General features: G+C 34.5%; 1 protein-coding gene across 1 annotated transcript in view; it reads left to right on the forward strand.

The window, feature by feature from the left end:
• Nucleotides 1-13,326, forward strand: part of TEX15 (testis expressed 15, meiosis and synapsis associated) — an 82,984-nt gene that overhangs the window by 66,017 nt on the left and 3,641 nt on the right. Inside the window, exons 6-7 of the mRNA XM_007942704.2 lie at nucleotides 842-8,211; nucleotides 10,564-10,622. Coding sequence (XP_007940895.2) covers nucleotides 842-8,211; nucleotides 10,564-10,622 — 7,429 coding nt within the window. The remainder of the gene's footprint in view (nucleotides 1-841; nucleotides 8,212-10,563; nucleotides 10,623-13,326) is intronic.

Consider the following 13,326-nt stretch of genomic DNA (forward strand, 5'->3'; position numbering starts at 1 on the left):
CTCTCTCTCTCTCTCTCTCTCTCTCTATATATATATATATATATATATCGTAAGTTTCACAGGCAATTAATAATCATCAATTCCTATTTAGTAAATATATTTCTATGATTTTACTTAGCTGTTAATGCTTTGTGGCCATTTTATGAGAAATAACTATTTGTTAAATATATATTTTTAAGTTTCTTTTTATTGTTTGAGACTAGGAAATTTTAGGAATATGTTTTCATAAATTATAAAGAAAATATTCCTCTCATTTTCTAGGGTTTTATTTACATATATTATTTGCAGGAATACTTATTTAGCCACCACAAGTATTGGAGAGAGGTTTTTTCTTTGGCTTCAGGGAAGGATTTTGTGGAAATTTTTTCTTTGTTTTGTAGCCTTTCTTTATCCTATTCCTCTTCCTTTTCTTTTTTTGTTCTCTCATGGTAGAGGAAAAAGAAGCAAGGTAACCGTTTTGTGGGTATAGGGAAAGGAACAAGGGAGACAATTAGTTAATATAAGAAGTCATAGTCTATGAGTAACTTGTTTTTATTCTTACTTTTTTTATTTCTTAATTACTTATTTTTATTCTTTATTGTTTATCAGAACTCAAATTCTTTGTTGGCGGATACTTTTTTAGTAGGGTCCCTAGTCTAGAACAGAGTTTCATGCTACTGTTCCATTTATACTTTATTGATGTGTTACACGTACTCTGGTTTTTCTGCTGAGAATACATTTAACCATGACTAGGTTATTTGATGAGCTTTCAATTAAAATCAGTCATGACAATTACTTGAATTAAAAGAGATTGTATAGAAACATGTTTTCTTCATATTTTTCTTACTTCTTACTTCCACAGAAAGAACATGTTCTCTGAATAACTGCACAGTGGCCAAAAGAATTGGAAAAGGAAAAGATGCTACTGTCATCTTTGAGCATTTCAGGAAACCTATAGAACCATTTGTTCAGGAAAACTGTTCATGCAATGCACTAAATTCAGAGATAAATCCTTCTAACTCCAGTAGTTCTAATTCCTTTGGAAATGGGCAAAATGGAAACATTTCTATACTTGAAACACACAATGGCCAGACAGAGCACTTAGCAGAAAGTAGTAACACTTCTCAAGTATATGCACAAGATTCAGGTCTTTTATTTATGTCTGATGATACCAGAGAAAGTGTTAATGGTGACCTCTTGTTAAATTTGACCTATCTTAAAAATATTTTAAGTGGAATTGCTTCTCCCCTTTACAGCAATATTGGCTCAAGCACAGTTACTACGTCAAAACTTATCAAAGACCCAAGACTAATGAGGAGAGAAGAAAGCATGGGTAAACAGAATAATAAAACAGGTGTAAATGAGATTTTGGCATTTGAGAAGAGCTTAGATTCTGTTAATTCAGAAGTAAACTTGTCATCTGTATCAACTAATTCTGTCTCCTCATCTGAAATCATCCCGGATGATCATGTGATTCTTCCTAATTGTTTAGATGCCCATTGCTTCAAAATTCCTTTTGATGATTCACAATCTCAGGTTCATAACATGTGCTATGGAGACTATGATTATATAATGCCCAATAAAATTACCATGGCAAGGCAATGTAAGGGCCAAGGCAATATTACCTTCCCAATTTCTCTTTCAAAGATACTTTCAGAAGTTGATAACCAAAACTACAGTGACGAAAAAGTCCACAGATCCCAACAGAGAATCAACACCCCACTTTTAATTAAACAAAATAGCAAGCCACATAACTTCTACGAACCAGTGAATACTTGTACAAAAGACTACAGAAGTCACATCTCTCAAGAAACACAGTCTTCTGGTTTTCAAACTGTGTGTCAAACTGATCACCAAATGTCCACAGTTTCTCCATTCCAAAAGAAAGAAAGTATAGATGACTGCATTCAAAATATTGGAAATATGAGGAACCTTAATATTGATCCAGAGGACAATTCCAAACACAGAGAAGAGCAGAATTTTTGGAAAGAAATTGATCATTGTTTCACCAATGAAACAAAAGCCAGTCTAATAGATAATTGCATTTCATTGCACCAAGAACATAACAAGGGTGAAAGTCTTGATTCTTCAGGAAAAAAACACGATCAAATATTACTTTCTCAAGAATTAGAGCTATCAGTATCTTCCATATCTACCACAAAGGATAAATATGAACTAGATAGTCTAGCTAAGGAAGTACAAAGTAATCTAACTCCAACTGTAGGTAGCTTTTTGCAAAACCATCCTCAACATTCTTTGGAGTATAAAAATAATAACATTCACACAAGTTTTGTCATTTCTCAAAAGCAAATGGAACTTACAGGGGAAAAAACAAATCAAAATTGTGTTAGCATTATGACTGATGCTTTCCAGGAAGCAAAAGACATTTCTCAGGTAGAAGAACAACTAATTGACACAGTTATTTCATCTCATGGCATTGAAACAGCTCATAATAATTTCAATTGCAATATAGCTAAGGAAAATATATGTGTCCCTAGAAAAAATGAAAATGAGTTAGTGTTATTAGAAGACAACCACAAAGATTTCAAAGATACTCCTCATATTGAAGATAAAAGTCAAGATCATCCTTTTTTCTTTGATACACAGCTGAACAATGATATACTCCTGAATATTGATTTCAAAGAACAAAATGATAATGAGAATGACAATCAACATGAAACTAAAGAGGAAGACATTTCTTCATCTGTAGAGGACAGCCTAGAGAACATACATGGAAATGAGCAGCAAGTTTTTCATACAATCAAAAATTTTACTGATACAGATGAAAGAAGGGAGAATAAAAATTGCAGCAATGTAGAACTTCTGATATCTGAAAATTTTTCAACCACGTTTAATATGAGTTGGGAAGAAAATTACCTATCAACAGAAACTACATTGATCGAAAGTGAAGATATTGTTACTGCCTTAAAACAAAATGATCCTCAAAATAGTGGAAGAAGTTTACAGCATCTGGCTTCCACAGTGTTGCCAGAAGTTCCAGGTTCTACAGTGTGTGCATCCTCAAATCCTGAAGTACAGATAACTAGAACTTCTTTTCCTGCATTGAGCACAAATCATGAAGATCATCAAAAATACCTGTTCAAAGAAACTTGTTTTTCTGAGAGTCCAGATTTTGATTTGTTAGTAAAACATAGGATTTCTGATTGTGGAGTTGATATGGATATAAATACATCACCAGACTCATTTTATCAATCAGTAATAAATGAGAACTTGGTTATTCAAAATTTGGAATTGGAAAATGAGATTGAAGTAGTAACAGAAGAGTGTGATGACGCTTTTGTATTTCAGCAAGATACATATAGCCATGGAAATGTGCTTCGTGAAGAATTGGAGGCCTCATATGAGGCTCTAAAGGCTCGTATCAACTGGGAAGCTCTATTTGGAAGCAGTAACTGGGAGACAGAAGCTTTGGAAAGCACCAAAAGAAAGGTGAATACAGATCAGCATTCTTCTGAGGAACATAATTATTTTTATTCTTCTACACAAAACACCAAAGCAGAGCTTCTCAACCCAGTTTTACTTCCAGATCTACAAATTACAATCACTAATGATTTTAGTCCAGGATTCAGCCCCACTCCTGACTCCCATGTGTTTAAAGATAATTTTTACAAATGCTTAACTGAAGCTGAAGAAACAGAAATAAACAAGGGAGAAAAGGTCCTGGGATTAGGAATTTATCCCCAGTCTTCTGGTGAAAATTCTTATTACCCATGTGGGGATAAATCTGATAATATAACACAAGAATCAGGACTAGTGAGTAAATCTGCAACTTCCCTTTCTTTTGACGTAAGTCACAATACACACATAAATCACATGTCTGGAAAAGAAAACAATAAATCTTTGTTTACTGGATCTTCAAATGTTACAACAGTAAATAATGAAAGCAGCTGTGCCTTTGCAAAATTACATACTGACTATAATGATACTAGAAGTAAAAAGCACATGGAATCAAGAGTTAGCAAAAGAAAACTGCATTCATCTTTTAGTGACCAAAACATATCCCATAAAGATAAAAGACGGCATGAAATGTATGAGAAAAAGAGGAGGCTAACTGGTCAGGACTCATATGAATGTTTTTTGTCATTATCCCAAGGACGATTTAAAATATTTTCAAAGTCAGAAAAACACATTAAGAGTGTCCTGGATATTCTAAATAGTGAAGCATCTTTATGCAAAAGCAAACGTCTTTCCAGAAAACTTGACAAAGCTGTTCTTCACTTAAAGAAAGCTCATAGAAGAGTTCACACATCCTTGCAGCTGATAGCTAAAGTGGGAGAAAAAAAAAAAGGGCCATTACCAAAATCATATGCAATAATATGCAATAATTTCTGGGAAAGTTGTGACCTTGAAGGTTATAGTTCTGTATATGAAGGAAAATATTACTCCACTAAGCACTTTTTTTCAAAAAGAAGAGATAACAAAGAAAGTGAAAGAAGAGCTTTAGAATATGATGGTAAATCATTAACTCATGTGTCAAAGCACAAGTCTTACAAAAGAAATGGAGAGAGAACCACAGAGACACTTTCTAAAAGGAATATAGCCAGCAGTGTTTCTAGAAGTCACACCACTATTCACATGAAAGAATTTTGTGATCAAGAACAACATCCTGAAACACAGTTATGCCTAGCCTCCACATCCCAAAGTACAAGTCAGTCAGCTTATAACAAGGGCAGTATGAACTTACCAGAATCATCAGAACTTCAGCCATTGTCTGGAAAAACTAGATGTCTGTTTTCACCAGACCACCCAAATGAGAAGCTACCTGAGAAAGAAAATCAAATAGATAAAAATGTTTTATCTAACATCGGTAAATATGAAAAGTTTGAAACCCGTTCAACACATAGTAATACTAAGGATGTAGCAAAAGAAATCCATTCCATGGCTAATGAGGTAATAAATAAAAGTAACTCAGTATCTTTAAGTTGCATGAAAGAAAGTGTAAATGTTAACACAAACAAAAAATATGATGCATCCCATATAGCTCACACAGAGGTGAAAGCTGACATACTTATTTCAGTCTTAGAACCAAGTGCAAGGTACATTTTAAATGTTGATACCTACAAACCAGATAACATTTTATCTGATTGTAAAAGAAACCTGGAAATAAATTTTTCTATAGAAAAATGTCCAACTCCTGTTGAGCACTCTCAACCAAACATTTTCACAAGAAATTTCTCTGTAGACCCATTAAACTTAACTCTGATGACAAGCAAAAAGTATAAGCAGTTTTCAGCTGCTCCGGTGACAGATAGTGAGGGACATGCTTGGAAATCTTATTTGGACAAACAGAGAATTTTTGCTGTAGATTCTTTTGCAACATTCACTCTTATATCACATCAGCAGGAATGTGGTGGAAGGGAGCTTCTAAAGAGAGAGCAATGCTCTTCCAGTAATTGCTCCCCAATAGATGGGAATGACACAAATGTTACTGAGAATTCAAACTTGAATCTAGCATCAGTAACTGAAGAAAAAAGTTATGGGAAAACTACATCAAAGAAGCTATTTTCCAATGACAGTTACCTACTCTTAGCAGATAATGTAAAGGTTTCTTTTTTGCAACAATGTGTTGCAAAGAAAAAGGTTCAGGACAGAAAAACGTGGAAAGTTAAAAGAGCTGAAAAAGCAAAGGATTCAATTGGAGATATATGCCACCAAAAGAGCAGGACTGAAGAATCATCTTCTAAGACTGGGTACAAAAATAGAAAAAAGATCTTAGAAGAAGAATCCTCCTACTTAAGTGGGAAAACAATGAAACACAACTTGATTGAGTCTCATGTAAGCACTGCAAATGCCACTTACTCTAAGGCACTTCCTGTGAATAACACAGTTCCTAATCCACTTAACAAAAAAAAGAAAGAAAGAAAAGTTAACAGTTACTCTCAGTCTGATTCAATAGTGCATTGTGAAATAACTTGTAATTTCAAACCAGGCATTATAGGAATTGACCATCCACCTATTTCACATGTCCACCCAGAAAACTCTAAAATCACAACTTTTCAGAAGAAGCCTATGTTATACATGAATGGATTAAAAGAAAAACATGACTCAGCTCATCATACTGCTCTTATAACTAAGCTATCTCAAATTTTGCAAAGGGCAGATGAAGCATCATCTTTGCACATTCTGCAGGAGGAAAGTAAGATTTGTCAAAATATTCTCCCTTCATTTGTTGAAGCTTTTGAAAGAAACCAAGAATGTTCACTCGAACAAATCTTGATTTCACGAGAATTGTTGGTACAACAAAACCTGTGGGATAATTGTAAAAACAAGTTAAAACCATGTGCTGTTGACTCTTTGGTAGAGCTCCAAATGATGATGGAAACTATTCAATTCGTTGAAAACAAAAAAAGACTCTTAAGAGATGAACCGACATTCCGAAGCTTGCTTTGGTATGATGAGACATTGTACAGTGAGCTGCTTGGTGGGCCACGTGGTTATCAACAGCAATCTAATTTTTATCCTGCTTTTCAAGGAAGGTTAAAATATAATGCATTCTGTGAGTTGCAGAAATATCATGATCAGCTAACTGAATTGTTGGAAGAAACGAAAAGAGGAAAAAATTCATACTATGCATTCTTGAAATACAAACGACAGATTAAAGAGTGTGAAGCTATAATGAAACATTGTTCTGATTGCTTTGACTTTTTTCTTTCCGTTCCATTTACCTGTGGAGTTAATTTTGGCGATAATTTAGGAGACCTAGAAACCATAAGAAAAAGTACTTTAGAGCTGATCAGTGTATATGGGAACTCTGCTAAAGTTCATTCATACCCAGGAAAACAAGACCACATGTGGATTATCATAGAAATAATCTCTTCAAAAGTTAATTTTATCAAGAGTAATGAGGCAAGAAGTATTAAAATATCTCTTTATGGTCTAGAACATATTTTCTTTGATGCTGCAAAAAATCTTGTTTGGGAAGAGAGAAAACAATCTCTAAACAAAAAATACACACGAAAGAAGTATAAAGAAATGCTACTGAAAATTAATCAAGATGCTTTTTCTAAGTTGCAGGAGATATATGACACTTTGTCTGAAGGTTTAAGCAGGGAACAAATTTCTGGTATTGGACTTGAGAAGGAAACCATGATTGCTTGCAGAAAGTCAGATAATCTAATAAACAAAACAACAATTAGGTTTAACAGTACTTTGCTTTCACACCCAGATATTTGTTGTATTAGTGAAATATTGGATCAGGCTAAACTTGCAGACTTTAAAGAATTACAGGAACTCAGTTTGAGATGTACTAATCACTTGGAAATTTTAAAAAAATACTTTCAGATGTTGCAAGAAGATAACATAGATAACATTTTTATCACAGAAGAAAATGCTTTGGACATGGTGAAAAATCAAAACCGTGGGGCTGTAATTTTAAAGCCTGAAGCTATTGAAACATATATTGAAATAGTCATGATTTTAGAAACCATGCATTTCTTGAAAAACTCAATGGCCAAGAAACTAGACAGGCAGAGGTTTCGAGGTATGCTTTGGTTTGATTCATCACTTCTTCCTGAGCTGGTTCATTGTCAAGAAAAAATGGCTTGTTTTTCATTTCTTAAAGATGAGTCAACAGATTGCCTTTGGAAAGTAATAGAGACAGCTATTTCTGAGCTTAAGAAAGATATGGATATTATCTACAAATACAAAGAAGCTGTTAATTGCTCATATGCTCTTCATTTGCTCTCAAGAGAACTTGAAGAACTTTCAGAAATAAAAACACTTCTAAAGAAGTCTGAGTGTTCCATTTCCGTATACATAGATTTTGTGCCATATATAGCATCTGTAAATTACGGAAGCACTGTGACAGAGTTAGAATACAACTACAATCAGTTTTCTACACTGCTTCAAAATACAAGGGCTGCTCCTTGGAAAGATTTAGGAAAAATGGCCCATATTATGAGAGTCATGAAAACTATTGAACATATGAAGATTATATGTACTAAAAATGCTAAATTAACTATTTCCTTTATCCTGCGCCAAATGCTGTATAACAGAAAGAAAACTTTGCAATTGAAGACAGAAGGAAAGATGAATATTCAAGTTATAAAACATGAGAAGAGCATTAATGAATCCAGTACTTGCATGAAGGTGCCCTCAATTCCAGAGTGCATTTCAAATTCCTCTGTAAAACGACCTATCATTATAGACTTAAGGGAAAACGCTCAGGAACAAGAGAAAAACATTACTCCTTCCGTTTCTAAAAAGCAAAAGGTATGAATGTTTTAAACAAAACGTGTTGTAAGTATTCTTTTTGAGAACAAATCCACTCTAAGCAAACAAGTAAATAGAATTGTAAAATTGAGAATGCTTTAAATTTTGGCTTGCAAAATGAGTCTACTAACTAAAATACTGGATTAAACCATTTCTATTTAAAATGATACAAATGTTCACTTTCAGTACATGATTCCATATATGGGAGATACCTTGCAAATGTCTGCTTTTTAAATTTACAATTCAAATATTTAATTTAGAAAATATTTCATGAAAAAATATAAATTTTAATAGCTTCTTAAGGAAAATCTTATGAATGTGAGTTAAGTGAATAAGTATTTATTGAGTAGCTTCTACACAAAAAAATCTATGCCCATGTAGAGAATATTAAAAACATTCTTCAGTGTTATCATCCAGTGTACATATAGGACACATATTTTAAAACTGATGATTAGCAAGGAATTAGAGGAAGTCCCATCTAAAGACATTTAACAAATTTTATATAGCATTTATTATGTACTTGGCACTATACTAAGGATTGTACAAATATTACTAATTTGTTCTTTACAAAATCTTTATGACATATGCAGTATATTGTATAAAGATAATTAACTGGGGCACAGAAAAGTTAAATAAAAAGTTAAATTTCAAGATCACAGAGTTAATAAATGGAGAGCCAGGATCTAAAACCACATACTCTTGCTCCAGAGCCCATGTTACCTACCAATTGCCTCTCCCCTCCTCCCTACAACTTTTGGAGAATTTCTCAGTTCAGAAAAAACAGAAACCTACGTGCAAAATGAAAAGCATGATTCTTTCTTTGCCCCTTTACACTTTCTAAGTCTAATTATATTGATTAAATTATTTCTGACATGTTGTTGTTAGGTGCCGTAGAGGTGGCTCTGACTTACAGAGATCCTATGTATGGGCAATCCTACTTCCGTAGTGATACTGCCTCGGAAACCCAAGGAGGGGTCGCTATGAGTCGGGGCCGACTCGACGGCACATAACAACAACATAACAAATGTACAACAGAATGATTGTTATATCTACCCGGTCCTGTGCCACCCTCACAATCTTTGCTATACTTAATATTTCTAGAGACCAGGAATTTAGTCACCACTTACTGAGTTGTGTTTTTAGGAAAATGCTTAAGAAAAACCACTTACAAACAAACTTCCCTAACATAAGAACACAAGTTGTATACTCCGCATCAAGAGTAAAGTGAAGGTGATACTAAGAAAGGTTTATAGGTATTGAGAAGAAAAGCAAAAAACAAAAGCTTAGATTGTTACAAAAGATTTATTTCATGGAACACAAAGCTTTCCCTTAAAGGCAGGGGAGTAATATCAGATGAAGGTAAAAATGAAAAAGATGTTTCAATTTTGGAAAAAGATGTTATCAAAGACATCAAGAATGCTTATTGACATCATGTAAAAGATGAGTTTAAGTCTGGAACAAAAATTTAGAGTACAAAAGTAGCGAAAGATGAAGAGTAAGTGTTTCAGATTACACAGTGTTTTAAGTGTAGGAGTTTAAACTTCATTCTGTTGATATTAAAGGGTATTGCCATATGAATTTTTTTTTCTGATTTTTTAAAGGGTACAGAGATTCAGAGTACAATTAGAAGTCAGTCATCCAGGGATTAGAAAAGAGTGCTTGCTGTTCATAGAATAAGAGAGGAAAATTGGTATTTGCAGACATCACTTAAAGAATTAATAGGGCTTAGTGACTGATTTAGGAGCTATGGTGGCATAATGCCTAAGCCATTTGACTGCTAACCAGAAGGCTGGTGGTTCAAACCCACCAGCCACTCCTTGGAAGGAAGATTGGGCAGTCTACTTCCGTAGTGTTACTGCCTCAGAAACCCAAGGAGGGGTGGCTGTGAATTGGGTCACTCGATGGCAATGAGTTTAGTTTGAATTTTAGTGACTGATTTACTAAAAAGAGCATAAAAGAGAGAGCTTAATAGTTCTCTCTTAATAAATGAGCTGCTAAGAATACTGGGCAATCTATTTCTATAGTGATACTGCCTTGGAAACCCAAGGAGGGGTCAGTGTGAGTCAGGACTGACTCCACGGCAGTGAATCTGGAAGTTGGTTTTAAGACAAGAGGATAAAAAAATTTTTCCAACTTTTCTTAAAAAAATAGCAGTTACTCCAGACATATATGAAATATGGGAAGTCAAGCAAACTCACCAGTTTTAGGAGAGGAGAGCATTAAGGAGTTTAATTTTATACTGTATTTTGGGTGACAACACAACAATCACAAATGTCTGATATTAAAATAGTACAATTTTATATTGTTTAAATTATCAACAATTTAGAGTTTCTTTGTGTCTCTGAAACATAGGTTGACATGAAAGATGTCACAAAAATCAACAAAGAAAAAGCAGCTTTCAGGAATTCAAGGTAAGAATTGCCATCAGTCCGATCTTAAGAGAAACAAAGCAAAATTGGGCAAATCTTAAGGGATAAGAAAAGAAACAATTATATCTATAACACAGCTGTGGTGGTGCTGTGATTAAGGTACTGGGCTGCTAACCAAAAGGTTGGCTATTAGAAACAACCAGCTACACTACAGGAGAAAGAGGAAGCAGGCTGCTGCAGCAAAGATGTGTTGTTGTTATGTGCCATCAAGTTGTACCCAACTCATAGCGACCCCTTCTTGGGTTTCCAAGGCAGTAAAGATGTAGAGCCTTGGAAACACTGTGGGGCTCGCTATGAGTCAGAATTGCCTGCTGGCAATGCGTTTGTTTGTTTGTTTGTTTTTTATTTAGAGCATACATGTAATTTAGGGGACAAGAATAAGCTAAAGATATGGCAGAAGGTCTTTACAGATTGTAGACTGTCATAAGTATTAGGCCAAAGAAGTTTAAACTTCATTCTGTAAGTATTGAAGAGTAATATCATGTAAAGTGTGTTTTTTCTATGATTTAAAAGGTAAGGAGATTCTGAGTACAATTGGAAGAAGTCAGTCATCCAGGGCTTAGAAAGGGATGCTTTTTTTTTTTTAACAAAATAAGAAAGGAAAATTTGTATTTGACAGTACTTAAAGACTTGATTGGGCTTAGTGACTGGTTTAATGAAAAGATGTTTTTTAAACCTATGAATTTAAAAAGGAAAAAAAATTTCCATTGAGTTGATTCTAACTCATGGCAACCTCATGTATAACAGAGTAGAACTGCTCCATAGGGAGTTTTTTTGGCTGTAATCTTTACAAAAGCAGATCACCAGGACTTTCTTTTGGGGCACCATTGGGTAGGTTCAGACTGCTAACCTTTAGGGACCTATTAGAAATCAGCCAGATTTCCAAATTGGTTAAAGAGATACAAAATTGACCACTTATATAACTAAGTGGAATATTTATACATATGCTAAGTGTATATACACACATGTTCACACACACATGCTATAAATATACACTGTTTCATAAAAGAATTTTTTATCATCATAAATAGGAAGACCGTGATCTCAAAGCATAGTCATTTAAACTGTATAAACTATATTTATGGACCACTCATTACATTATTTATATTTTTCTCATTTTAATATGAAGTGACAGCAATGAACTTAATGACAGTATCATTTTATTTAAACTCTGTAAGATTTTTGTTTTGTGACTAGCTTCTTTTTTTCCCCCCATTTTATGAAGATGAGGGAGAATAAGTAGTATTAAAAAGATAAGTAAACAGTCTCATTTCTGTCTTACTTTGTTTTGTTTCTTTAGACAGAACATTTATTATATTTCTGGGATCTTTTTTGCTAGCACATAAGACTCTTTGAAGAGTTATGTAGTGGCATAAAAATGAATAGGCTGTTAGAGGAATAACCTGAACCAGTTCGTAATTATTTAGATTTGTTAACTAAATAAAGGTGGTATTTGCAAGTCAGTGAATCAGAATTTATCTCACTTAGAAGAAAAACTAATATAAGATTAATATAAGGTGCTGTGGTCTTCCATGAGGAGAGGGAGAGAATGAATAAAGGGGCAGACCATCTAGACAACTGTCAATCTTTTAGATTGAGACATGTCTGAAATACAACTAGAAATGTGATTTTAATAACTTTATACTTTCTGGAAACTCTATCAAAGTATTGTATGGCATTGGTTGATGATATTGGTTGTCATTAAGGTGCCTTTTAGGGAGGCTGGATATAGTAAAATTCAGGGCTTTTAGTTTCCTGGGGGGAATGTACAAATTCTAGGCTGAAGATTTATATCTCCTGACTGTGGAAGAGTGCTACTTTTTGCCCTTTTCAACATGCTAGTTTTCACATAAAAGTAAAAGAATTTGATGAAACACCAAAAAATATACTTACCTCAAAAAAAAAAAAAAAAAACCTCACTGCCATCGAGTTGATTCAACTCATAGTCATAGCAACCCTCATTGGGTTTCTCAAGTGGTATCTCTATGGAAATAAATTGCCTGATCTTCCTTCCAAGGAGTGGCTGGTGGGTTTGAACTGCCAGCCTTCTGGTTTGCAGTCAAATGCCTTAGGCATTTTGCCACCAGAGCTCTCATACTTACCTAACTGAACTCAACTCACTGCTGTTGAGTTGGATCCAACTCATAGCAGCCCCTCCTTGGGTTTCTGAGGCAGTATTAACCACAGAAGTAGATTGCCCATTCTTCCTTCCGAGGAGTGGCTGGTGGGTTTGAACTGCCAGCCTTCTGGTTAGCAGTCAGATGCCTTAGGCACTATGTCACCAGAGCTCCTATACTTACCTAGAGCACTTATATTAATTCTGACTCTAGACATTTCCATAATGTATACTTCACTTGCTTGAGACTGTCTAAATTTAGGAAAGTTTGCTAAAAATATTAAATTGGCAGGAAATTTTGAAATTTTGCTTTTACTGGTCTCACAATTTAACAGGCAAAAATCTTAAGTAGTTTTGTAATAACAGAAAGGGAAGAGATCTTCAGAGGGTGCATAGCTTGTAGTTTAACCACCCAGCTCTTGTTGTTGTTGTTGTTTGCCGTCGAGTCGGCCCCGACTCATAGCGATCCCTCTTTGGGTTTCCGAGGCAGTATCACTACGGAAGTAGGATTGCCCAACCTTCCTTCCGAGGAGTGGCTGGTGGGTTTGAACCGCCAGCCTTCTGGTACTG

The sequence above is a fragment of the Orycteropus afer genome, unplaced genomic scaffold (assembly GCF_000298275.1).
Source record: "Orycteropus afer afer isolate SDZICR_OR568_19922 unplaced genomic scaffold, OryAfe1.0 scaffold00095, whole genome shotgun sequence".
In the NCBI taxonomy this organism is placed as follows: domain Eukaryota; kingdom Metazoa; phylum Chordata; class Mammalia; order Tubulidentata; family Orycteropodidae; genus Orycteropus; species Orycteropus afer.